Below are 27,371 nucleotides of genomic sequence, written 5' to 3'. Positions count from 1 at the left end.
TCTCTCTGATGCCTTTTCCAGTCTGTCTCTGACTAGCCTCCCCACTCTGTCTGGCTTCTCCTTTTCCCTGACTTGACATTAATTGTTGCTGGGGGTGCTGGACAGGGAGAAGGGGAGGCAATGAGCTCACGGCAGCCCCACTCCCTGCCAGCCCTCTGACTCATGCTCCCCATTACCGAATTTTTTCCGCCTCACAGCTGCCTGGTGTTGAGTGGGGGGTGGGGGCAGGGTGTGTGTGTGTGTGTGTGTGTGTGTGTGTAGACCCCCTCCCTCAGCCAAGACTCAACCCTTAGTCCTGCTGGCCCCTTCCACCCCAGTTTCCCCAGGGTTCAGCCACTGCTCCCTCAGAGGGGGGACTCAAGGCTTTGCATTCAACCCCACCAGGGGGAACCCACAGGGCTTCCTCAGTCTTCCTTCCCAATCCAGGAAGTCCTTCCTGGTTTCTGGCTCTGAGCCCTCTTGCTGCTGAACTGTGAGCCCCAGCTGCACCAGGTCCCCAAACCCCATCTCTCAGTCTGCTCTACCCCGGTGTCGCCATGTTCCCTGGCTGGACAAGAGGCAGACGGGTGGGTGCTTGTGCGTGCCCCTGTGGGTCCCAGCAGCCTCCAGCCCGCCCTACCCTATGCATCTCTAAGCACAGCAGGGCGACCAGCCTGGAGGCTCCCTGGCTCCCTGTGGGAGTTTGCAGTTGGATACCCTCCCTCCCCTCCACCACCACCCCCCTCCTCCCCAGATCTCATCAGCCGGCCAGCCCCCTCCCTGCCCCCACTCCTGTCCCCTGCTGCCTCCTCGGCAGGCAGCCTCTCTTCCTTCTGGCAGAGCGTCCAGCCACTGCCTGCTCCTCCCCGGTCCAGGGCTCCTCTGGCAGGCGCTTCCCTCCCTCCCTCCTTCCCTCCCTCCCTCCGGTGGCGGTATCGGTGGCCGCAGCCTCCTCCCCTCTCCTGCTTGCGTCCCCTTTCACCCCGTCCCTGCCCTGGACTCTGCAAACATGAGGGTCTTGGCCTGCCTCCTTGGTGAGTGACCCCTTCTCCTTGGGGACTTGGGGACCTCTGACCCCATATACTTAAGCAATGCAGACTTCCGGGGCCGTGTCCCTGGTGCTTGGGATAAGGGACATCTGGTCCTTGTCTGGTCCCCCAAGGGACCCAGCCTTCTGCACACCCAGTCCCACCCTCCGAGGACCCCAGGGACCTACCCGTCCCTCCACCCCAACCAGCCCTGACCCGGGGGGGGGGGTGTCACACACCATTTGACCCTGACTGGGTCCCTGGGGAGCACAAAGGGCCTGGCTCCCAGCCCTGACCGGAGGCATGTGGGGCCCCGCCTGTCTCAGGGACCTGAATCTTGCCCAGAGTCCTGCCTCCCAGCAGTGGGGTTTCTGGTTTAGAGGTGTGCAGCTGTGTGTGTGTGCGCGCGCGCGCGCGCGTGCGCAAGGGGTATGTAAGACAAGGGGCCTGCCCTAGAGAAAGCACCCTTTCCAGCCTGCCCTCACTCTACCCTACCTCCAACCTCCCTTCCAGTGGCTCTGATGGGGATCCAGGCTGTGGGTAAGTGGCCCCGAGCACCTCTGTCTGGCCTCGTCCAGCGCCAACCCACCCCTGTCCTGCCGCTGCCCATGCACTTATGACCTCGGGCACTCTCCCCCTCAGAACTGCTGGCCAACCAACCTCCTACTTCCTACGGAGGCCAGAGCTCTCCTGGGGACCCAGAAGTTGGGACCCCCATCAGCAGCCAGGGTGGCTGGCCTCCTACCACACCCTGCCTCCGGCCCCGGGCCTCCCAGATGTCATAGCCTTTCCTCTGTCATCCCCCCCCCCCCCACCCAGAGCGGCTGCGTCTGGCCGACGGTCCCCATGGGTGTGCAGGCCGCCTGGAGGTGTGGCACGGCGGGCGCTGGGGGACAGTGTGCGATGACGGATGGGACCTGCGGGACGCTGCCGTGGCCTGCCGGGAGCTGGGCTGCGGGGGTGCACTGGCCGCCCCCGGAGGTGCCTTCTTTGGGGAGGGTGCGGGGCCCGTGTGGCTGAGCGAGCTGGCCTGCCGGGGCAGTGAGGGGCAGCTGGAGCTCTGCCCCCACCGGGGCTGGAAGGCCCACATTTGCTCCCATGAGGAGGATGCGGGCGTCGTCTGTGCAGGTGAGAGACCCTTGACCCTTTGTGGTGGTGGTGGGGCACTCCTCCAGATGTGACCTAGGACTCCCAGCACCCCCCACTCCCTGTTGCCCACTCCAAAGAAGGTGTCTCCCTCCAGGACTCCCACCTTACCACAGCCTGGGACTTGGGGGTGCTGTGCCTGCCCCACTGGGGGCCTGCCACCTCCCACAGCTCCTGTGGTGTCCCTCAGGTCAGCGTGTGGCCAACTCAAGGGACGGGGACGACCCACCATTGATCCTGGAGGGGGACCCCTGGCCAGGGCTGTCTGGGGAGCTGAGCCCTGGCTCTGAGGGGCCTCCTGTGACCCACGGTGAGCCCACCCCAGCCCCGCTCTCTCTCCTGCTTCTGGCTGAGGGAGAGGGTCTATGGCACTAACGTCTCCTGGGGAACAGACAGTGGTGCCAGCTTCACCACCTTGAGAAACCCCCGTCCCAGTCCCCCAAATATCCTTGGGGGCTCTCAGGCAGCTCGGCGTGGTCCCCCAGGTGGGAGGATGAGCAGCTCCTGACCCGGCTCTCCCTCCCAGGCCCCCGCCCAGCTGGGACCCCACAGAACAGCTCCAGGAAGAAGAGCCCTCGGCCAGTCAAGCAAGCCAAGTCCACCAGGGCCCCTCTGTTGACTGCTGGAGCCCCCCGACAGGGTATGTTCCCTGCACACCTCCCCTTCACAGACCTAGCCGGCATAAGACCCTGGGCCCAGGCTGGACCAACCCGGGCACCCCCAGCCGCCCTCCTCTTAACCAGCCCCTGGCAGGACTCTAGCAAGCACGACATCCCTCAGGGATTCAAACAGGCCCCGGCTCCTGGGTGCCCCCACCCCACTGACCAGGGGACCCAGGAGGCCCCTCCCTGGACTGGACACCCTGCCCCGCGGGGATCCTGGCACTCCTCTCTAGGGCAGGTGGATCTCAGGCCACTGCCCCCTCTGGGCATCAGTTTTCCCAGATGGAAAAACAAGGGTGTTGAGTCTGCTTTTCCCAAACTGCCTCACACGACTCACTCCCACCCCCCCACCCCCCACCCCCGCCCTGCCACTCCCCCTGCAGAGCGGCTGCGCCTTGTCTCGGGCCCCCACGGGTGCTCCGGTCGCCTGGAGGTGTGGCACGGTGGGCGCTGGGGGACGGTGTGCGATGACGGATGGGACCTGAGGGACGCCGCTGTGGCCTGCCGGGAGCTGGGCTGTGGGGGCGCGCTGGCTGCCCCTGGAGGCGCCAGATTCGGCCCAGGCTCAGGGCCCGTGTGGATGGATGATGTGGGCTGTGGAGGCGGAGAGCAAGTTCTGCGGGACTGTCCCAGAAGCCCTTGGGGTCGGAGCAATTGTGACCACAGCGAGGATGCAGGGCTGGTCTGCACAGGTATGTCCACCACCTTCTGGATCCCTCTGCTGGTGCTGTGGCCCTGCCCCTCGCACCCCTGCAGTCACCACACCTGCCCTACAGACTCCCCTCCCTCTTCTTCCTTTGTTCTTTTCTTTCCTCCTTCCCTCCCTCTCTCCTCTCCCCTCCCCTCTGCTTCCCTCTCCTCTGTCCTCTTCCCTCCCTCCCTCCCCACCTTTTCCCTGTGTTCCTTCCCTCCCTCCCTCCTCCTTTCCTATCTTCTGTCCTCTTCCTGGCCTACCTTTCCCTCCTCCCCGCCTCCTTCCTTCCACAAATTCTTTTTTTTTTAAATATTTTATTTATTCATAGAAACAGAGAGAGAGAGAGAGAGAGGCAGAGAACACAGGCAGAGGAAGAAGCAGGCTCCATGCAGGGAGCCTGACGTGGGACTTGATCATGGGTCTCCAGGATCATGCCCTGGGCTGCAGGCGGCACTAAACCGCTGTGCCACCAGGGCCGCCCCACCTTCCACAAATTCTTAAGAACCATTCTGGCCTGGCACAGACATAGCCTGAGACCCAGTCCTCACTCTCATGGATCTGACTGGGTCTGCTGCCAGACCCAGCAGGCACAAGGCAGCAGCAGTAGCAGCCCACAGCTCTAAGTGAGAAATTATGAGGGCAGCAGGCAGACAGGGGGTGCACACCAGACAGGGGGGCAGGGGGTGGGATAGGCTTAAGCCGACTCATGTGAAGGGGAAGAGGACAATGACACCTGGGTCTCTGCTCTGTGCCAAGCAGCGTGCTGGGCACCTCCCCTGCTGTCTCTCAACCTCACCCCCATGTGGACGGCTGCTGGGGTGGGTGTTCTCACCCATCTTCACAGGTGTGGAAACAAGGTTCAGAGAAGTAACCCTAATAACCCAGGTTGCAGACTTAGCCCCGGACCCAGAACTGGGCCAGCCGGGCCTGTCCCATTGCACAGACAGATGTGCTGTGCCTGCCGGGGATCTGAAGCACAGGGTGTGGAAAGGTGGAGACACCAAGGCAGGGGCACCGGGCAGCAGACCAGAGACAGTGAGGGTGGCTCCCCCATGTGCCCTGGGGTGGGCAGCAAGTAGGGGCAGAAGTGGGGCCTTCAGAGCCCAGGTCATGGGAGATGAATTGAGGCGCCAGAGAGGGCTAAGCTGCTGGGGAAAAGAAGTGAACCCTGTTGAGGTGCCAGGGTGTAGAGGGAGCTCGGTGCCTAACGACATCTTTAATTCCCAGAGCAACCCCATAAGGGAGCTCCTCATCGACAATGAGGACATGCAAACACAGGCAGGTCAGACCCTTCTCTGGTCATTTTTTCTCTCTAGAGCACTGACAGGTGATTTTGCTCCCCCCTCATATTGGGGGGTAGAAAGATGGCCTCTCTACTCCCCAGTGGTGACCCAAGTCTCACCCCAGACTCAAACAGAAATGTACTCTAAAACCCACAGGAAGTTAGTATGCAAACTAGTGGTTCTCCACAAAGGGGGTTAGGATTCCCTTTTACCCAGGGGACATTGGGCAAAATCTGGTTGTCACGCTGTAGAGGCTCACATCTGGGGAATGGCACCCAGGGATGCTGCTGGACATCCTCTGGTCACAGGATGCCCCCCCCCCCCAACAAGGAGTGACCTGTCCCCCCATGTCAGAGTGCTGAGGTGGGAAAGCCCTGCTATACAGGCCTGAGGCAGGCAGCTGGGGAGTGGGATCAGGGCCAGTATCCCCACAGCTCGCCACTGGGGAGGCAGGGGCGTTGGGAGGTGGACAGACGATATATGGACTCTTGGTGAGTGACTTCCAATCTCAGAGCAAACAGAAGGGGGAATGTCTGCTGTCCAGCGTCATCATGGGCACGAAGCCTGACCCCGTGAACAGCTTAGTATGTGAGCATGTGTGCTAGCTTCCTGCACAGGGAGTACACACCGCAGCCTCCCCAACTGTTACCCCTCTTCTCCCCACATCCAGGCCCGGCCCCACGGCTCCGCCTGGCTGATGGTCCCCATGGGTGTGCGGGCCGCCTGGAGGTGTGGCACGGCGGGCGCTGGGGGACAGTGTGCGACGATGCCTGGGACCTGCGGGACGCCTCTGTGGCCTGCTGGGAGCTAGGCTGCGGGGCTGCACTGGCTGCCCCCGGAGGCGCCTTCTTTGGGGAGGGGGCTGGGCCCATCCTCCTGGACGACCTCCGGTGTCGGGGTAATGAGACGGCCCTGCGATTTTGCCCAGCGCGGCCCTGGGGCCAGCATGACTGCCACCACCGGGAGGACGCAGGGGCCGTGTGTGATGGTGAGGAGGACAAAGGAAGAGGCTGGGGATGTGGGTGCTCTAGAGCCTCAAGTGGAGGCGTGAGAAGTGGGGAGCTGGTGTGGTTTTGCAACGTGTGCCCCATGTGCCACTCCATCCCTCTGTCCTGACTGCCTGCTTGCCCCACTTTGTCCTCAGCCTGAGACCTCAGTTGGCATCCATAGTCCCAGGATGAGGGTGTGGGGAGCTGTCCGGCATTACCGCGGCAGTGGTGGTCACCTCTTCCCCTGTCCCTGCGTACCCCCAGGTATGCCTATTGGATACGTCCCTCCCACGGCCCCGGCAGTGGACAGCAATCACTCTTTGCCCAGGGAGGCAGCATCCCGGCCCCCAGGCCCCGCAGGGAGCCAGGCCCCAGGAACCGCCGGCATCTCTCCTCCTCCTGCCTCCCCCACTGCCCCTTGGGAGCCTGGACCAGAAGCTGGTGAGTCTCTGTCTCCCCAAGAAAACGGGGATTAACCTGCTGTTTCCTCCCCTTAGCCAGCCCCCAGACACCCCTTCTCCCTGCTCAAAGACTGTCTCATCAGGGCAAGGGCCAAGACAAGGGTGGAGGAGAGAACAGAGCCATGCTCTGCTGTTGCCATTGTGAAATGTGTAGTTTTGGGGAGGCTGTCTCCTCACAAAGACCAAAAGGACTGGATCAACCATAGTTGTCATTTTTAAAACATGGGCCTTGATATCATTCAGGTGCAGTGTGGCCTGCAGACAAAATGGGACTGCCACTGGAAAGAGACAGTGTTTCTATCTCACACAGTTGAGGGGCCACATGGGGAAGCAGCAGGGGGCTGGCCAGGGGGCGGGGGTGAGGGGGCGCAGACAGAGCCCTGACTGTTGCTTCTGTGGGAAGGAGCAGGTGAGGTCAAGTAGCAGGCTCAGGGTCAGCCTGCGAGCTGTGGGGTTCAGGGGCTGCTCCTGGTTGTCGGGTGCCCGGCTCTGGGGGCTAAGGGCAGGTAGACAGGGGCCCCGAGTGTGAGTCCCACGGAGCAGGTGGGGGGGGCGGCTGGGATTGGCTGGTGTGCACACAGAAGGCCTGCTCCGGTATTTTCCTGCCTCTAGGAATGAGCTGTCCCTGGGGAGGGTGGGCAGTCTCCCCAGGGTCAGTGAAGCCCCAAGATGGCAAAGCATCAGAATGTAGACAAGGGAAACACACTGTTAATGCAGCTGTTGCTCACAGGTGGGAAACCTGTTCTTACCAGGGGCCTCGCTCCCCACCTTTCCCAAGTCTCCTAGCACCGCTGGCTTATGTGTGACCAGTACTGTTGCAGGCACTCTGTGTGTCTTCCTCAGGTGACGCTCCCGGCCCCACGGGCCGCAGATGCTGTCTGGTCTCTGTGTTATGGAGGAGGCCACGTGACTATAACACGGGCAAAGTCAGGACTCTAGTGAAAGTACCTTGCCCCTGAGCCCACATTCTCTTTTGTGCTCGCTGTGGTAACATGTATGTGACGTAAAATTGGCCATTTCAGCTGCTTGTAAGTGTCTGGTTCAGTGACATTAAATACACTCATGAGGTAGGGCAGCCACCACCACCTGCCTATAGAACTTGGTCGTTACCCCAGGCTGACCCCCCCGCCCCCAGCCTCTGGCACCCACCGTCCTTTCTGTATGGATTTGACTCCTCCAGGGCTCTCCTGCAAATGAAATCCCCCAAGATTTGTGCTAACGTGTCTTCTAGGTTCATCCACGCGGCAGGTGGCACATTTCCCTTCTTCGGGTTTCATCATGCGCATATGCCTCATTTTGCTATCCCACCATCCAGTGCGGATACTGAGGCTGCCCACCCCCTGGAACCCTTTAGCTACTGTGAAGAGTGTGAGGAACATTTGTGTGCGAGTGTCTGAATAGCTATTTTCACTTTATTTGCCATATGTCCTGAGGAGTGGGATTTCCGCATCATAGAGTAATTCCGTGTTTAACTTTTCGAGGCAACCAGACCACACCAGACTATGGCTCATGCCTAATGCGGAGAGCAGCATAGCACAGGCCTCGCTCAGTGCTCAGTAAATGCCTGCTGCCAGGACAGATGGATATGAGAAAGCCAGATGGACAAACGGGTGGACGAATGCAAGGCAAGTGGAGGGACTCAGAGAACCTAATGACTTCCTGACTAATTATTTGGGTTTCTTCCACCCTAGGGTCCCCCCAACTTCGCCTGGTGGCAGGGCCCAGCAGGTGTTCAGGCCGGCTGGAGGTGTGGCATAGTGGGCGCTGGGGGACGGTGTGTGACGACAGCTGGGACCTACAGGACTCAGCTGTGGTCTGCCGGGAGCTGGGGTGTGGCAGAGCTCGGCAGCAGGACCCCGCAGCTGGTCGCTTTGGCTGGGGGGCTGGCCCCATCTGGCTGGACGACGTGGGGTGCCTGGGGACTGAGGCTTCACTCTTGGACTGCCCTGCTGCACCCTGGGGGAAGCACAACTGTGCTCACAATGAAGACGTTGGAGTCACCTGCACTGGTAAGGAGACCCTGACCACCTGTTGGCCCTAGAGGCCTTCCTGGAAGAGGGAGTGAGACCTAACATCCATACTAACATCTCCTAAGCCCCTGCCCTGGGCTAGCAGTTTTCATACACGTGACGACATTCACGCCTCACAAGAAGGATGTTGGTGGACATTATATTCATTTTACTGAAGTTGAGGCACAAAGAGGTTAAGTAACTTGCCCAAGCTCACACAGAAATAAGTGGCAGAGTTGGGATTCTCTCTTCTCTCATCTGTCCTCCCCAAGATAAAGGAAGTGAAGATAAGGGCACGGGGAGATGGTGAGAAGCCAAAGTGGGGGCCACCTGCAGTAAGCACAGCGTTGTGTTTGTCGTTCATTTGCTAACATTTATGGAGTGCCAGACACTGAGCCAGGTGCTGGGGCCTGAGGATGCAATGAACACAGTCCCGGGCCTTGGGAAGCTCACAGCTCATGGATGGAAAGAGATGCACCAACAAATCACTGCAAACCTATGCGACATGTTATCATTTGCAAGGTCTCCAAGGCCAACCTCAGGTTCCATAATTTTCTAGAAAGACTCAAAAAATTGGAACAGCCATCCTAAAAACTAGTTGAGAGAAGAGGCACAGAGGCAGGTTCAGGAGAGAATTTCATGGAGCTTCCAGCCATTCTCTCTTGGGGAGCCATGCAGATAGCACTCAGTTCTCCGAGCAGCAACATGTGAAAACACACATGCTGTACTGCCAAGCAGGCACGATCCCCTAGCCTTGGTGCACAGAGTTTTTATAAGAACTGGGTTATGGGCTACAGCTGCCTGCCCACTGGCTGTCCATAAGTCACAATGTTGGTACCAACTATCTAGGGAGCCCCAGGAGCCAGGGGCAAAGGGCCAAACTTTTCTTTGGGAAAAGTTGCTAATCAGAGAGATGTGATGCAGTGGTGGCTCACATGATGGAGTCACTGAAGCTAAGGCCCTTTCCCCTTCCTCCTAAGGCCATGGGAACCACCAAAGGGTCTTAAGTTGGGGAGTGACCCATCAGACCTGGTACCACTCTGGTAATTGGTGATAGCTGGACAGGGAGAAGGAGAGACCGTCAGAAGTTATAGGAAGTGACGCCATTGTGGCCAGTGAGATGAAGAGGACAAGTCCAATGTGGGATGGGCAAAGAGCATCAGTCACATCACAGTTGTGAAAGCCAAGGGGGCAGAAAGTGGTGTCAGGTTTGGCTGGCCACAGTATTGCCAGGGTCTGGCACAATACCTGGGTCATAGAAGATGCTCAATAAATGTTGATGACATGAATGAATAAATGAATAACGAATGAATGAGTGGAAACTTGGTGATTTTGCAGAGATAAGAGAGAAGGAGGGATCTAAACGGGCAACCTTGTCATTAGGATGTCTGCCATCTTCCCTGTCCTCTCCTCCCATCTTCCAGAAACCTCTGGCCTGGACTCTATCTCAGACCCCTTCAGTTGGAGCTGGATCCCTGGCCTGGGTAGAGATCCGGATGCCTGGCTCCCTGGGAAGCTCGCTACCAAGCCGCCTGCAAGGCTGACCCCCAGTGTTCCTGAGAAAACCACTACCAAGGCCCCAGGGAAAACACCCAAGAGTACTAAGAAGTGGGTGACCAAAAATGCAAGGAGACCAACCACTCAGCCCCCTGTGATGCCAACCACTAAACACTCCAGGGTCCTGGGTACCCAGAGGCCCCCAGAACTGACCTCATGGCCCACTACAACCCTGACCACTGAGGCCTCCCGGAAAACAGTTTCTGAGTCTACTGCAAAGCTGACCACTGAGGTCCCCCACAGGATAACCCCACATACTACTGCAACACGGACTCCCCGGACCCCCCGAGAGCGGACCTCTAAGACTGTGGCAACTTCAACCACTCGAGGACCCCAAGAAATGGCTTCTGAGGCCATGGTGAAGCAAATCCCTCTGGATTCCATGGATCCATCTACTGAGACTCCTGCACAAGGTTCTCCAGAGTCATCCAAAGACCTAGCTCCCTCCCCTACTGGGGGCACTGCTGGGGGATCAGGTGAGTGGAGGGAACATGAAGAGGTGAGGCTGACCCCTCTTTACCCCTCCTGACTTGGGGTCTTCTACCAGCAGGCCCGTTCCGGGTGCGTCTGGCCGACGGGCCCAACCGGTGTGCTGGCCGGCTGGAAGTGTGGCATGCTGGGCGCTGGGGGACAGTGTGCGATGACAGCTGGGACCTGCGGGACAGTACCGTGGCCTGCTGGGAGCTGGGCTGTGGAAGGGTCCGGCCGCGAGTGGGCAAAACCCACTACGGCCCCGGGACTGGCCCCATCTGGCTGGATGACGTGGGCTGCAAGGGAATCGAGGCCTCGCTGAGTGACTGCCCTGCTGGGGCATGGGGCCAGCACAACTGTGACCATGAAGAAGACGTGGGGCTCACCTGCACTGGTACTGGGGATGGGGTGGGGGACCTAGAATCACTCCAGGAGATTTTGGAAGGGTACTTTAGAGTGGCAGCATGGACCTGAGACAGGGCGGGGATCAACCCAAGATTCACTTTCTCCCAGGCTACGCAGATGAGGATGATTATCCCCCTTGGACCTGGGATCCCACCTCAGGAGAGGACCTGGCCAAGGGGACCACCACTGCAGGGGTACCTGGACACACACTCTCCTGGAGCTCCACCAAGAGCCCAGGGGCCCCCTCCCCAGCAACAAGGCGTCTTCCGGACACAGGTGAGGTGCACAGCCAGGGTGAGGATGGGACCCCCACCAACCTGTGTGAGCCTCCTGGCAGGCCTTCCTGAGACCCCAAAGTGAGCTGGCCTGTGTGCTGGAGACTGTGGACAGGTCACCTCCAGAGACGCTAATATGTTCCATCCTTGGGCTCTCCTCAAAAGCCCTGAGGAGGAAACCCCTGGGTGTCTCTGAGAGTCAGACCAGGCTCAGCATGGCCTCAACCCACAGTCCTCCCACAAAGTAGCCGTGATCACCCAAGGCTGGGCCCCTCCATCCAGAACCCCGAGACCCCTTTAGCTGGCCCAGGTCACCATGTCATTCCCCAGCCCCATAGGGTTTGGCCCTGGCCCCTATCTCGCAGCCGCTTAAGTGTCCTTGCACTCCTGTGGCCACACCCGGGCCCTGAGCCCCAACCTCCCTGCTCCATTACCTACTCTCCCTGGCTTCTCCACGGCGTCTCCACGGCCCTGCATCCCTGTGCGTGCGTGCTCTTGCAGGCTTCTCCACAGTCTCCAGGCCCCGTGTTCCTGCACATACATGTCTGTCTACGTTGCATGCACGTGCTCTCGCGGGTGTCTCCCGGCTCCCGCGTCCCCCTGCATGCTCTCGCGTGTTTCTCCACAGGGTTTCCCAGGCCCTGTGAACCTGCGCATGCAACCCCGCGCATGCCCGTGCTCTCACGGGTATCCCTGCGGGGTCTCCCAGGCTCCACGTCCCTGCGCGTGCTCTCGCAGGTGTCTCTGCGGCGTCTCCGGGCCCTGTGTCCCTGAGCATGCGCATGTGTGCCCACGCGCGTGCGCAGCTCTTTCTCGTCTCCCACCCACTTCACGTCTCCGTGGCTTTCCTGTTCTCGTGACCCGCTTGTCTGTCACCCTCGCCCTCGGTATGCTTGCATCCAACACACCCTCCTAGTGTCCCCGTTTTCGTTTTCCCACGGTCGACACCTCTACCCTCCCCTGCTCTGGCTCTCTGCCTCCTCCTCCCTCCCGACCCACTGGTTCTCAGGTTCTCAGGTTGGCCCCCTCCGTGCCCAGCTGTCTGCCTGCCCCCGCACCCCCATCCCAGGCCGCTCGTGCTCCTTGTCACCCCAACGTGCTTGGCACGGGGAATCTTTTGCCTTTCCTCACGACTGTCTCTTCCTGGCCCCGCCTTTTCCGTCCAGCCTGCTACACTTGCTTTCCCCCTCACTGCCCTCTCCCATCCCCTGAAGGGCCCACTTCTACCTGTCGCCCCACGTCCCTCAGCTCATCTCCTGAAAGACTGACAGCCTCAGGAGCGGCTTCCCGCCCCTTGGGCTCTTTTCCCGCCTTTTTCCGGTGGTCAGCGTGCACGCGCACTCCGCGGCCACAATCAGCCTCATGCCTTGTGACGGGAGAGGCGCGCTGCGCCTCTTGTTTGGCCGGTTGAACCACGCCCACGTTAATAAAAGCCCGGTGTAGGGACCCGTGGGCTTCCAGAACTGTCTGTGAGGACGGGCTTCTGGTGCGGTAAAGGGAGGGGAGGAACGGGCCGAGGGGCCGCAGCACTTTAGACTGGGGGACATGGGGTGTGAGGTAGGGCCCGTCCAGCACATTTTTGCAAAGTGCTGCTCCCGGGTGCATAGTGGCCAGGGTTTCATTCTCTGCAACTCGGCGCAGATCCCTGCCTATCCTCTAGCGCCCCCTCGTGGCGGAAACGGTCAGACGCTGGGCAGGGAGTTCCTGGGGTGCGGATGATAGGAGGCCATTACGTGAGCTCAGAGAAGTGCAGAATTGCGAACCACACAAGAGAAATCTCGGGATAGTCTCAAATGCAGTAATAAGGAGCCCAGATAGAGAGTGAGAGAAAGGTCAGACGTGAATTGTTATCCTCACTGCAAGGTGACCCTGAATAAAATGACCCCACTTCTTTGGGCCTGTTTCTTCTACTGGAAAAGCAGTCCAGAAAAGCTCACCTATTCTGGGCTGGGCATACAGGATTCCAGCAACCAGGAGACATAGGTTGTTATTAACGCCCGTGTTTCAGGTGGGGGAAATATTTGACTACGAACTTCAACTTAGGAGCCACTATGGAGAGCTAGCTTAGCTTACATGATTTCACACACATTTTGCTCGTTGAATTGGGCAAGATAACTGAATTACTGAACTAATTATCAGTGAGTTCCTCAGTCCAACTCCTCAGCTTCCAGTTGTGGCTCCACCAAGATTAGAACTAGCTGGGTGGGATCCCTGGGTGGCTTAGCGCTTGCCTTTGGCACAAGGCGTGATCCTGGAGTCCTGGGATCGAATCCCACATTGGGCTCCATGCATGGAGCCTGCTTCTCCTTCTGTCTGTGTGTCTGCCTCTTTCTCTCTCACTCTGTGTCCCTCATGAATAAATAAATAAAATCTTAAAGAAAAATAAAAAAGAACTTAGCTGGGTGACCTCAGGTCCCAATCCCATGAACAAAATGTGTGAGAAATAGTTTAAAACCACAGAACGTTGGTGGTTAGAATTACTTACTGTAAATGAACAACAGCAGCTGCAGGATCCCAGGGGGGAGGAGTTGTTATTTCTAGTAGAGCAATTAGGAAAAGCTTTGCAGAGGAAGTCGTATTATCCAGCAGCAGACACCAGGAGGAAGGGCTTTCTCAGAGGAGTGAAGGCTAGAGTTGAGGAAAGTCTAGGACATTGTCATTTCACTGGACCCTTAGCTCCATCGTGCACTTAACTGTGTCAGTTTCTGTTGCTACCATAATATAACCACACATTTACCTCCTCAAAACAACATATTCACAGGTTCTGGGGATTAGGGCACAGGCATCTTTGGGGGAGCATTATCCTGTCTACCACCGAATCTGCTGTAGAGACTCAGTAGAGACTGACACAGTTGTTGAGTGAATGTATAGCTAGAGAAGCAAGAGGATTAAAAGGTTGAATTTTCACTTTCTAGTTCATTGAAGTAACATTTCTCAAGGCTTCTTGGAATTTGGAGACACAGATACTAACTTGTGTGTCAAATACCTGCTGTGTGGCAGGTATGAATACTAACCCCTGGGAACATAGCAGTGATAAGCAAGGGAAAGGGAGGCTGAGATTTGCAATTTAGAATTGGATGGCAAAGGGATGCCCTACTGAGAAAGTGCCCTTTAATTGATGACCTTCAGAAGGAAAGGGAGAAAGCCATACAGACATCTGATTGGAGAATGTTTAATACAAAGGGAACAGTGCATGCAAAGGCTTTGAGGTGGAAGTGTGCTTAGCTGGGTCAAGAAACAGCCAGGTCAGTGGGGCTGAAATGGAGTGGTTGATGGAAATGAGGGAAGGAGATGAGATCTGTGATGGGGAGCTCCGAGAGAACTAAAGGTGCTTTCCAGGCAGAGGGAGCAGCACATGCAAAGGCGCTGTGGTGAGACTTTGAAAGAATGGCAAGGATGCCAGCATGGCTGAAGCAGAGGAAGCCCGGCAGGGTGAGAGTGATAGGAGAGGGCTAGACTCTGAGTTTTATTCTATATGCAGTGAGAAGCCCTTTGTGGAGCATTTTGAGCTAGGAAGGATATGGTCACCTGTGCATTTTCAAAGCAGTCACTCAGAATGCCCCATGGGAAATGGATGGAGGAGCTAGAGTGCATACAGGGAGACCTGAGAGGTCTATGGGGAGATGATAATGGTCTCTGCCCAGGTGGTAGTGAAGACTGAGAGAGAAGTGGATTGTGTAGCTGTATTCTGTGAGTTGAGCTGATGGATTTGAGTGATGGATGTGAAGAGAGGGAGGTGGGAGATGGGGACCTACCTTTTACTGGATCAGGGAACACTGCAGCTGGATGCACAGGATCCACAGTGGGAATATTAGATCCATTGGTGACGTGTTTGACATACCTAAGTGGAGACATTAGCAATTCTGGAGCTCTGAGGAGTGCCTGAGCTGAAGATATAACTTGACAGGATGGAATTCCCAGCTGTGGGAATGGATGAGACTAAGGAGACAGATAACCATATCTAATGGCCCTCTTGCACCAGCCTGGAAGATGGGATGACTCTTGGATTTGAGCTGTTGCTGTATGTTATGGTTACATGAGGTCATGCAGAGGGGAGAGGAGCCAAGATTAAATGCAGGATTAAATTTAGATATTGGATGATAATATTGACAATAATGGCTTGTATTCATTGAATACCCTCCATGTGTCAGGCACCATCTATCAGTATCACATGGTTTAACTCACTTCCCCTCAACCTTATGAGATGAGTACTGTCCTTAACACCATTCTACGGATAAGAAAACTGAGGTAAAAAAAAAAAAAGAAAAGAAAAGAAAAGAAAAGAAAACTGAGGTACAGAGAGGTCAGTACAGCAAAGGGCAGAGCTTGGATTCAAACTCCAGGATTTACACTCTTAACCACTCTAGCCACGGAGACAGGGAAGGAGCATATGACAGAATTAGCTCTGAAGAACTCAGGAAGCATAAAGCAGGGCATGAGTTCATTGAGGGGGAAAAAGAGTGGCCTTTGAATAAAATCCTGAAGAATAAATAAAAGCTCACTAGGGAAGGAGTGGGGTAAGACTTGGGAAATCTGTACCCCAAGGGAAAGAAGTCTCCATTTATTTATTTAAAATTTTTTTTTAAAGATTTAATTTATTTATTCATGAGAGAACACACAGAGAGAGAGGCAAAGACACAGGCAGAGGGAGAAGTATGCTCCATGCAGGAAGCCTGATGTGGGACTCGATCCTGGGACCCCAGGATCATGCCCTGGGCTGAAGGCAGGTGCTAAACTGCTGAGCCACCCAGGGATCCTCTATTTTAAAATTTAAAAAAAAAAGATTTTATTTATTTATTTATTTATTTATTTATTTATTTATTTATTTATTTATGAGAGACACAGAGAGAGAGGCAGATACATAGGCATAGGGGGAAGCAGTCTCCCTGCGGGGAGCTTGATGTGGGACTCCATCCCAAGACACTGGGATCACTACCTGAGCTGAAGGCAGATACTCAACCATTGAGCTACCCAAGTACTCCAAAAGGTCTCCACTTACGATCAGGTAGACCTGCCTGGGTCTGAAGCCTAACACTGCACCTTGGCTGTGTACTTTGGGAAAGCTCCTTGCCCTCTCTGGGTTTCACTTTGGTCATTTGTAGCAAAACAGCAGCTTCTCCACTCACTCTCTCCCCATAAAATTACCAAACCGGGGATCCCTGGGTGGCGCAGCGGTTTGGCGCCTGCCTTTGGCCCAGGGCGCGATCCTGGAGACCCCGGATCGAATCCCACGTCGGGCTCCCGGTGCATGGAGCCTGCTTCTCCCTCTGCCTGTGTCTCTGCCTCTCTCTCTCTCTCTCTCTCTCTCTCTCTCTCTATCATAAATAAATAAAAAAAAAATTACCAAACGGCAGCTTTTCCACACCCCCCCCATGAGATTGCCAAAAATTAAAATGTCTGACAGCACCAAGAGTATGGGATAAAGGTGGGCATGAGAATCTGCACCTACTTAGGAGGACAGTTTGACAATATCTAGGGGGATGTATCTGCTTTCACAACAGTTGTACAATTAGGTATTGAGGAGTTCTCACTCATGAGCCCAAGGACACAGATTTCAGGAACTCACTGCAGCTGTATTTGTAACAGCAAAACATTGGCCACAGCCTAACCACCTAACAGCAGGGGCATAGAGGAATTAATAGCTCTGTATTCTTTATGACAGAATATTGTACAAAAGTTAAAAAGAACTAGAGATACATATATTTAATTCAAAGAGTAAGCTTATCACATGCCAGGCTCTGAGACCCCATGGAGAAGATAGATACCATCATGGGACCCATTTTACAAGTGAGGAAACTGAGTCATGGAATAGTCCAGTGACTTGTTCAGCCAGCCAGGAAGGGACACACCTATAAACCAAGCTGCAGAAAGACATATGCAGTATATATATGTTGATGTGCACAGTCTTCAACGTAGAAAGCTAAAGTATAGGGAAACAATATGGCATCAGAGAGTTCTTTGGGGAAAGGATGCAATTGGGCCTCATAGGGCCTGTAACTCTGTAATACCACTTCTTAAATTAAAAACACATATTTTAATTAAAAAAAATCAAATCAGGCAGCCCAGGTGACTCAGCAGTTTAGCACCGCCTTTGGTCCAGGTCGTGATCCTGGAGACCCGGGATCGAGTCCCACGTCAGGCTCCCTGCATGGAGTCTGCTTCTCCCTCTGCCTGTGTCTCTGCCTCTCTCTCTCTCTCTGTCTCTCATGAATAAATAAATAAAATCTTAAAAAAAAATCAAATTGATCCCATGCTAGTGGACCATGAACAGTGGCCATATCTTAGAGCACATTTCAAGAACACAGAGACCCAAGGAGTATGCCTGCAATTGGTGGGCTGACTTTGTAGCAGCAAGAGACCTTCAAATTGTGTCCTCAGTGGAGTCCTCCTAAAACCCAGCATCTTGAAAAGACAGCTTCACCGCTGAGGAGTTTTTTCCCCTCTATGCCCTGGGCTGCAGGCGGCACTAAACCGCCACACCACTGGAACTGCCCAGTTTTTAAAATTCTTAATGAGTATGACCACCAGGTAGGATTTCATGATTATCTTGTTGTTGTTGTTTTTAAGATTTTATTTATTTGCTCATGAGAGACACAGAGAGAGGTGCAGAGATAATAGGCAGAGGAAGAAGCAGGCTCCCTGCAGGGAGCCCGATGTGGACTAAATCCCCAGATCCCAGGATCACACACTGAGCGGAAGGCGGATGCTCAACCACTGAACCACCCAGGCGTCCCTGATAGTTAGCTTCTTAAGGTACAGGGAAAGTATTTGTTTAAGAACGGTTAATAATAGGGAGACATGACTGAGGTATCTGCAATGCTGGGCATCAGGGTGAAAATTGACCCTTGTTCTATTCGAATGTAATATATTAGCAGGTGACAGAGCAAGGGATTTCTGCAACTGGGACAGCTATCCACAGAGCTCAATGTGACCAGGACAAACATGCCTAGTGTGTCAGACACCAACCTGCCGGGTTTCACGTGCAGAGTGGGAAAATGTCTTTATGGTGGAGGAGGGGATTCCAGGTGGAGGTAACAGCATGGACAAAGGCTAGATGTGAACACCTCAAGGTTTGGGGTCCAGTGGGAGCAGCAACACCATGTAGAAGGTGGCATGATAAGACGTGGTGCCAGAGAGGTGGGCAGGGATCAGTTAATGAAGGGAGATGAGGAATGTGGACTTTATGGTTGTACAACGTTGTGACTACACTAAAACCCATTGAATTATACACTTTAAGGTATGTGAATTATATCTCAACAAAGCTATTGCATGAGTTTTAAAAAAGATTTTATTTATTTATTCATGAGAAACACAGGCAGAGGGAGAAGCAGGCTCCATGCAGGGAGCGTGATGTAGGACTTGATCCCAGGACCCTGAGATCACAACCTGAGCCGAAGGCTCAGTCACTGAGCCAAGCCACCCAGGTGTCCCAAGCTATTGTGTGTGTGTGTCTTTTTAAAGATTTGTTAATTTACCTGTGAAAGAGAGAGAGAGAGTGTGTGCATGCACAGTGAAGAGGAGGGTCAGAGGGAGAAGGGAGAAGCTCTAGCAGACTCTCTGAGCATAGAGCACCATGTGGGACTGGATCCCATGACCCTGAGATCATGATATGAACTGAAATTAAGAGACGCTTAATCGACTGAGCCACCCAGGCACACAACAAAGCTATTATTGGTTTTTATTTTTTTTAAAAGATTTTATTTATTTGAGAGAGGGGGGAAGAGCACAGGAGAGAGGGAGAAGCACACTCCTCACTGAACAGGGAGCCCAATGCAGGGCTCCATCCCAGGACCCTGAGATCACGACCTGAGCCAAAGGCAGACATTTAACCAACTGAGCCACCGAGGCACCCCCAAAGCTATTGTTAAAATAAGTTTTTTTGATCCACCAAGTTAGAAGAATGAATTCAATTTTTCTATACTCCATATATAAAATGGTATATTTTACATTTATAAAATGGTATATTTTAGGGATCCCTGGGTGGCGCAGCGGTTTAGCGCCTGCCTTTGGCCCAGGGCGCGATCCTGGAGACCCCGGATCGAATCCCACGTCGGGCTCCTGGTGCATGGAGCCTGCTTCTCCCTCTGCCTGTGTCTCTGCCTCTCTCTCCCTGTGTGTGTGTGTGACTATCATAAATAAATAAAAATTTAAAAAAGTATATATTAAAAAAAATGGTATATTTTATATTACCTGACCATTATATTAGCTGACCATTGAAAAACATAGGAGTTAGGGGCACTGACCCCCATGCAGTCAAATCTACATACAACTTTTGACTCCCTCAAAACTTAACTACTAATAGTATATTGTTGACTGGAAGCCTTACTGATAACATAAGCAACACATACTTTGTATGTTTTATATATATATGCACATATATAAAATACACTGTATTTTTATAATAAAGTAAGCTAGAGGAAAAAATTTGGTAAAAGGAGGAGAAAATACAGTACTGTACTGTATTTATGGGAAAAATCCACATATAAGTGGTCCTGCTCAGTTCAAACCCATGCTATTCAAGGGTCGCTGTATATTATACACTTATATGTTATATAAAATTGTCATCATGTAGAGATTATCCAACTGAATTAATCCAAAAAACAGGGGGAAATAGTATAGAAATGTTCCTGGTAGTTCATTAATAAAGATATTATAGGTGTTTTTTGTTTTTTTCTCTAGGGAAAAATAAAGAATGAGTGGGGGCAGGGACTTCAGGACATTCTTCTTAGTTTATAAACTGGTTTAGTTCCAGTTTCTATTACTGGTAGTTGAGAGCATCTCAGCTGAGTCACCAGGGTGGCTGTGAGGTAAAGGAGGAGATTGGGATAGTGGTCCAGTTGAGACAGGATGAAGCCTGAGTTGGGATCCAGGAAGAACAGAGGTTCTAAGTCAAGGGAAGTGAGACTCAGTTCTCCCTGTATCTCTCAAGGTGAGGAGGATAGTTATGAGCCTTCCCGGACGTGGGATATACCTTCAGGAGGGGCTCTGCCCAAAGGGACACCCACAGGAGGCATACCTGGACCCACTCTTACCACTGGCACCACTTGGAGCCCAGGCCATCCCTCTTCAACTCCAAGGATCCCTGGAGACACAGGTGAGGCATGTCGCTGTGGCAAGGCTACCAGGTTGGTTGTGTTGTGGGGTAGAGAAGTGGACTCTGAATTCCCCAGTGGTGACCCCACTCTTACACCAGAGACCCAACAGAAATATATCCTGAAACAAGGGGTTATTATCTACATCAATGGCCTTCAACTGGGAATAATTGGCAATATCTTTTCTTTTAATAGTTTTTTTTTAAGATTTTATTTATTTATTCATGAGAGACACAGAGAGAGGCAGAGACACAGGTAGAGGGAGAAGCAGGCTCCATGCAGGGAGCTCAATGTGGCACTTGATCCTGGGTCTCCAGGATCATGTCCTGGGCTGAAGGCGGCGCTAAACTGCTGAGCCACTCGGGCTGCCCTAATTGGCAATATCTGAAGATGTTTGGGATTGTCATGACTTAGATGCTTGGGAGGCTACTAGAACTTAATTGGTAGAGGCCAGTGATGTTGTTACATATACTACTATATACAGGACAGTCCCCCACAGCCAAGAATCACCAGCTCCAAATATCAACAATGCTCAGGTTGGGAAACCCTGACCTATATTCTGCAATTCACTCTGACAAATCAATGAAAAAAATGACAGGAAACCCTAGAAGAGAATGGGTAACAATTATGAGCAGGTGATTCACAGAAGAGAAAGCCTAAATGGCCAAGTATATGTAGAAACATTCACACTCATAAGGAATCAGAAATTCAAATTAAAATGATGACAAGCATGGAAAATTTTTTTTTGTGTTTTTTTTTTTTTTTAAGACTTTATTGAGGGGATCCCTGGGTGGCGCAGTGGTTTGGCGCCTGCCTTTGGCCCAGGGCGCGATCCTGGAGACCCGGGATCGAATCCCACATCAGGCTCCCGGTGCATGGAGCCTGCTTCTCCCTCTGCCTATGTCTCTGCCTCTCTCTCTCTCTCTGTGACTATCAAAAATAAATAAAAAGCAGGCTCTATGCAGGAAGCCTGATGTGGGGACTTGATCCTGGGACTCCAGGATCATGCTCTGGGCTGAAGGCAGGTGCCAAACCGCTGAGCCACCCAGGGATCTCTCTCTCTCTCACTCTCTCTCTCTCTCTCTTTTTTTAGAAAGCATGGAAAATTTTGAAAGGTAGGTAATAGCAAGTGTGGATGAGGATATGGATATGGGCAGGCAGACATCCCTACTGGATCGAGCTATGTGATAAAGACAATTTAGTGAAATTAAATATGATTGTAAATTATGACCCACCAATCTAGCTCCTGTATTCCAGGAAAATTCTTGAGCAAGGTTCTAAAGAAAACATATGAGGGTATTCTTTGAAATGTTGTGATATCGGAGTTGGAGGCAGGTTAAGTGCCCAACAGTGAGTAACGAGAAATGCAGTGGGTACACATGATGGAACCCCATGCAGTAGCTAAAGCAATGACTAGCCTTACAGACTGCAACATGGGTCGCTATAAACAAAATAATATGGAGGAAGACAGAGTGAAATTTCCAGTGATTTGCAGAAACTAAAAAACACAAAAATATGCATATTCTCCCTCTGTCTGTGTCTCTGCCCCTCTCTCTCTCTCTCTGTGTGTGTGACTATCATAAAATAAAAAAATAATAATAAATAAAAAAAGGGATCCCTGGGTGGCGTAGCGGTTTGGCGCCTGCCCAGGGCGCGATCCTGGAGACCCGGGATCGAATCCCACGTCGGGCTCCTGGTGCATGGAGCCTGCTTCTCCCTCTGCCTGTGTCTCTGCCTCTCTCTCTCTCTCTCTCTCTCTCTCTCTCTCTCTCTGTGACTATCATTAAAAAAATATATATATATGCATGCACTTAATATATTAACATATATACATACATGCTTTCTATATTGTATAAGGTATTGTATAAGGACATACAAATCTTTAAGGACATATGTTAAATACATTAATGGAGGTGGCTGTGGGAGGAAGTGAGAGGGATGGAGATCAGGAAGGAAAAAGAAAAGAGACATTATAGAACTGTTGACAATGTACAGAAAAGCATGATTAGCTTAGCTCTTTGCATCTTGGGTCTGAAAAAATAAAAATAGTGCTCTAGGCAGGTAAACCCCTACAATATCTAAGCAAGATGAGATTCTTAAAATAATAACTAAACCAGTTAATATTTACTGAGCAATATACCATGTGTTGGGTACTATTCTGAGCACTTTACATGTTACCCCTTTAACTTTCATAACATCTACAGAGCCCTATGATGTAGGTGCTAAATTATGTCCATTTCTTAGATGAGAGAAATTGAGGTACAGACATCAAAGATTATGATAATATTAATCACAAAAATGCCTATTACATGCTAGGCACTGTGCTAAGTGCTCTGTACACACAGGAGCTCCCTGAATCATGACAGCTCTGCAAGCGAGGCACATTGGTCATCCACAAACTGAGATTCAAGGTAGTTAAATAACTTGTTGATGGTCACCCAGTTAGGAAGTGACAGGACTGGGGTTTAAGCCCAGGCAGCCTGGCTGGAGGCCAAGCCCTTTACTGAACCACTTCTCCAATGCTATAAACAAATGACAAGAATAGGATGCACATCAAAAATCCTATGAAGAACACCTCAATTCTTTGGAGCTGTACTATTCAATATGGTAGTTATCAACACAGGTGGCTTTTTTTTCTCAATATTTTATTTATTCATGAGAGACACAGAGAGGCAGAGACATAGGCAGAGGGAGGAGCAGGCTCCTTGCGGGAAGCCTGATGTGGTACTCCATCCCAGGATCCCGGGATCATGCCCTGAGCCAAAGGCAGATGCTCAACCACTGAGCCACCCAGGGGCCCCTCACAGGTTGCTTTTTTACTTTAAATGAATAAAACATTCTAAAACCTGGGTGGCTTAGTCACTTAAGTGTATGCTTTCAGCTCAGGTAATGACCCCAGAGACTCTGGGATCAGATCGAGCCCAGCCTCCAGGCTCCCTGTTTCTCCCTCTCCCTCTGCTCCTCCCCCCATTCATGCTCTCTCTCTTGTTCCCTTGTTCTCTCAAAAAAAAAAAAAAAAAAAAAATCTAGGAGTGCCTAAGTGGCTCAGTGAGTTAAATGTCTGCCTTCAGCTCAGGTCATGATCCCAGGGTCCTGGGATTGTGCCCCTGGGCCCTAGGTAGTGCTCCCTGCTCAATGGGGAGCCTGCTTCTCCCTCTGCCCCTCCTCCTGCTTGTTCTCTATCTCGCTTGCTCTCTCAAATAAATAAAATCTTTTCTTAAAAATCTAAATAAATCAAAAATTTGAAAGATGAAACATTCATTTCCTTAGTTGGAGTAGCCACATTTCAAGTACTCAGTGGCCATGTGTATCATATCCATCACTGAGAAAGTGATACTTAGTGGTCTAGACACTGAATGCAAAGGACTTTGCTTCAGGCCTTCTCCCCACAATTTTCAAACTATATCTGTGCGACCTATGGCAAGTTACCTACTGTCTTGGCCTGGCCTGGCTTCCCTTATCTGCAAAAAGGAATAAAATTCCCATTTACCTAGAAGCTGGGCTAGGGAGGGACTGAGCCTTCTTACTCTACTCAGACCCTAAATGTAAGGGGCTGCTAAAACATTCAGTTATCAAGGTAAATAATAATATCTTTATACTTTTAAAAATAAAAATTAGGGGGATCCCTGGGTGGCTCATTGGTTTGGCGCCTGCCTTTGGCCCAGGGCGTGATCCTGGAGTCCCAGGATCACTCCTGCGTCGAGCTCCCAGTATGGAGCCTGCTTCTCCCTCCTCCTGTGTCTCTGCCTCTCTCATTCTCTCTCTCTCTCTCTCTCTCTCTCTCTCTCTCTGTCTATCATGAATAAATAAATAAATCTTTATTTTTTTAAAATAAATCTTTAAAAAAGATTAATGCAGAACATTCACAATGAACTAAATCTCAAACATTTAATATAACTAAAGGCAAGATCCCATCTCCCGCACTTGACTTTCCCTAGTCCTGGCCCACTCAGATCCTGTCTTGGGTAAATTTTTGACTTTTTTGTTCACAGTGGATCTTTTGCAATAGTTTTGTTTAAAAATGTGACGTAAAGGGATCCCTGGGTAGCGCAGCGGTTTGGCGCCTGCCTTTGGCCCAGGGCGCGATCCTGGAGACCCGGGATCGAATCCCACATCGGGCTCCCGGTGCATGGAGCCTGCTTCTCCCTCCGCCTGTGTCTCTGCCTCTCTCTATCTCTCTCTGTGACTATCATAAGTAAATAAAAATTAAAAAAAAAATGTGACGTAAAAATCTTGACTACTGAGATTAGGCTTAGAACCCTCCTCCCTAAACCCCCTCATGCCTCCGCACCTTCTGGCATCCCCCTCATCCCTCCATCTCCCCCGCATCCCCCCTGCCCTCAGCCCCTCCTACATCCCCAGGTAAACCTCTACGTCCCTCACACTCCCGCATCTTCCCGCACGCTTCCACTACTCCCCCCTCTCCCCCACGTTTGCACCCCCTCCAGCCATTGGCAGTACCACTCACCTCCCTGGCCCTCAGTGGACAACGCCAGGTGGCGCCTGGAGACATCATAGGAGGCGAGGAGGTGGGGCGCTGGGGCGGGGCGAAGTCTCCCGGCGACCCGTGACGTCATGAGGCTCTACAGCCTCCTGTTGGTCGGTTCCTCCCTGGAGGGGCGTGGCGGGCCGTGGGGTAGGCGGGGCAAGCTGACCTCGGACATCTGTCTTTCATCCTCCTCCAGGTTCCCCGAGGAAACTGTGGAGACTGCGGCCGGAGCGTCGACCACAGCGTCCCACAGCAGCCAGGACAGCGCCCCCTGCTCCTTCCTCAGTTCCCTCAGCCTCCCCAGAGCCCCCCGACCCACCGGTGACCTCCGACTCTGTACCAACGCTCATTCCCCAGGCAGCTTCAACACGGAAGGTGACCTCTGACCCTCCTGACACTTTGTCACCCAGACCAGACCTGGCCTCCCGGATGAACTCTGACCTTACCTCGATAACCCCTGGCCTCACTTTGTCCACCCCTGATGCCGCCGTGATTCCAGCACTGACACCAGATCTCTCACCCACCCCACTACCCACCTTGCCCAAAGAATTGACCTCTGGCCCCTCTGTGCCAGAAGTGGTGACCCACCTTTTTACTACCTCAGAACTGACTCCAGAATCTGACAAAACCCCAAACCTGGACACAGCTCCATACCCCAACACAGTTCCAGATCATTCCAGATCCCCAGACCCCTCGACAAGCCTCTACCCCACTGGCACCCTTCACTCTACCTTGAAATCTCACCCCTCCACCTCTCAACACACTACCATCCCTCACTCCATCAGGACCCCTCACTCTATTACACCCCCTCAACCCACCACAACCCCACAATCCACCATATTTCCTCAACATACCATAACCCCACAACCCACATCTCCTCAACCCACCACAATCCCACAACCCACCACATCTCTTCAACCCACCACAACCTCACAATCCACCACATCTCCTCAACCCACCACAACCCCACAACCCACCACAACCCTTCAACCCACTACAACCCCTCAGTCCACCGCCGCTCAACTGGCCACAACACCTCACCCTCTCACAATCCCTTACCCTGCTACGACCCCTCATTCTATCACCTCTACTCACCCTGCCATGACGGCTGACCCTACCTCAACCCCTATGATCACTATCAAGTCCACTCTAACTTCCTTGGGAACAGAACTCTTCTCTCCCACTCCAGCACCAACAGTCAAGCCTAGCTTCCACCCCTGGTTGACCTCCACAGGGGCTCTTCACCTTTCTACATCCCAGATGTCAAGCCTGGCACCTTTTCTAACCTCAGAGTCCAGCCGCTCCAGGCCTTCTCCAGCTCTAAGCATGGACACACTGTCTACTGAGGACTTCAAACCACCAAGAAGCCAGAGCCCCAGACCAACCCCACTACCCCCCCAAACCCCACACTCAGCCTCTGACCCTACAGTGACCTCTGACCTCCACCTATCTTCCATGGCCCACCCCTTGGATCAACCTCCTCCTGACCACCTCACCCCAAGGTCAAACCCTGGTCAGAGCCCAGACCCCCTTGGCCCATGTGTGGTTCCAACACCACCTTTAAGGGTCATGGCTTGTGAGCCACCTGCCCTGGTAGAGCTGGTGGCTGCTGTGAGGGACATGGGTGGCCAGCTGCAGAGGCTTACCCAGGTCCTGGAGCAGGAGCAGCAACAGCGCCAAGCCCTGGGACTGGGGCTGACCCAGCTGGTGGAGGCCACCCGGGGCCTAGGGCAACTGGGTGAGGTTGTAAAGAGACTGGCTGAGAGGGCCTGGCCCCCTAACACATTTGCACCAACCACCACCACCCCAGAAGAGGAAGAAAGGCCTCTGAGGGGAGATGTGTGACCCTATATGGGATTTGAGGGGCTAAGACACAGCCAACCAAAAAATTAAAACCAAAGTATCTAATTAAAAACAAGATATCAATGACATTTGTGGGGATTTAGGGGAACTCCAGAGAGATGGAGTCACTAGATTGATCTTGGTTTGTGAATACCACAGGCATCATGCAAGGCAATGATGTTTATGGTGATGGTGTTGGTGATATGGGTCATGATCATGATGGTCATAGTGGTTATGGCTGTGAGAATGATGATGGTGAGTTTAATAATGGCAATGATAATGGTGATGATGGTAATGACAGTGGTGACAATGATGTTGGTGAGGGAAGTAATGTTGACCATGGTGGTAGTGATGATGATGACAATGGAAGTGATGATGATGAAGGTGATCATGGTCATAGGCATGGTGGTGATGATCATGGTGATGAAGACCATGATAGAGTTAGTGGTAATGAAGATGATGCCACCATAGGCATTAATGCAGCCCCGTGATGGCAAAAGTCTTTGCCTGGTTCACAGGTATTTGCCCAGGTCTTAGAACAGAGCCTGACACAGAGTGCACACTCCATAAATACCTTTTGAATGAATGAGTACGTGACAATAATAATAATGACTAAGAGTTTTGGGGTACTTCTGGGTCAGGGTCTGTTTTAAAGGCTTTATGTGCACAACGTCACTTTATCTTCATGAACACCTGCTGAGAAGGGTACTGTTACCACAGCTCAGCAGAGAAGGGGTGAGCTTTGGAGCCGGGCATGAACCTGAGCCAGTTACTTAACTGCTTGGTCTGAGTTTTTCCAGCCTTGAAAGGGGATCATAAGAACAAACTTCATGGTTCGCTGTGCCGATTAACTGATAAATTAATACACATGTAAGAGAGCTTAGCACAGAGCCTGGCTGTCAATAAGTGCTCATTCTGTGATAGCTGTTATGTATTTATCTCCATTTTACAGATCAGGACACTGAGGTCCCAGGTCACCCAGGGAACAT

The 27,371-nt window shown here is 52.6% G+C and overlaps 1 protein-coding gene across 6 annotated transcripts; it reads left to right on the top strand.

The window, feature by feature from the left end:
- Nucleotides 1-55: 55 nt before the first annotated feature.
- SSC5D (scavenger receptor cysteine rich family member with 5 domains) lies at nucleotides 56-26,452 on the top strand. 6 transcript variants are annotated; one of them, XM_055310475.1, is made up of 14 exons: nucleotides 56-1,013; nucleotides 1,521-1,547; nucleotides 1,827-2,135; nucleotides 2,344-2,463; nucleotides 2,680-2,793; nucleotides 3,199-3,507; nucleotides 5,463-5,780; nucleotides 6,046-6,222; nucleotides 7,934-8,251; nucleotides 9,676-10,284; nucleotides 10,359-10,673; nucleotides 10,793-10,965; nucleotides 19,894-20,053; nucleotides 24,737-26,452. In XM_055310475.1, the coding sequence occupies exons 1-14, from the start codon at nucleotides 989-991 to the stop codon at nucleotides 26,383-26,385; spliced, it is 4,623 nt and encodes a 1,540-aa protein (XP_055166450.1). In that variant the 5' UTR covers nucleotides 56-988; the 3' UTR covers nucleotides 26,386-26,452. The 6 variants fall into 6 exon arrangements, with proteins under 6 accessions (XP_055166450.1, XP_055166449.1, XP_055166451.1 ...); XM_055310474.1 differs by having other exon boundaries at nucleotides 10,356-10,673; XM_055310476.1 differs by lacking the exon at nucleotides 2,344-2,463 and having other exon boundaries at nucleotides 10,356-10,673.
- The last annotated feature ends 919 nt before the right edge of the window (nucleotides 26,453-27,371 follow it).

The sequence above is a fragment of the Nyctereutes procyonoides genome, unplaced genomic scaffold (genome assembly GCF_905146905.1).
Source record: "Nyctereutes procyonoides isolate TBG_1078 unplaced genomic scaffold, NYPRO_anot_genome, whole genome shotgun sequence".
Lineage (NCBI taxonomy): Eukaryota > Metazoa > Chordata > Mammalia > Carnivora > Canidae > Nyctereutes > Nyctereutes procyonoides.
Note: the sequence above shows the minus strand (reverse complement) of the source record. Positions and strands in the feature narration are given on the sequence as shown.

Excerpts from the sequence above, each read along its gene's own strand:
- SSC5D (XM_055310474.1), top strand. The coding sequence starts at position 989 with ATGAGGGTCTTGGCCTGCCTCCTTG. Across the intron at positions 1,014-1,520 it reads GGTCTTGGCCTGCCTCCTTG|TGGCTCTGATGGGGATCCAG; the intron begins GTGAGTGACCCC and ends CCTCCCTTCCAG. Across the intron at positions 3,508-5,462 it reads TGCAGGGCTGGTCTGCACAG|GCCCGGCCCCACGGCTCCGC; the intron begins GTATGTCCACCA and ends CCCCACATCCAG.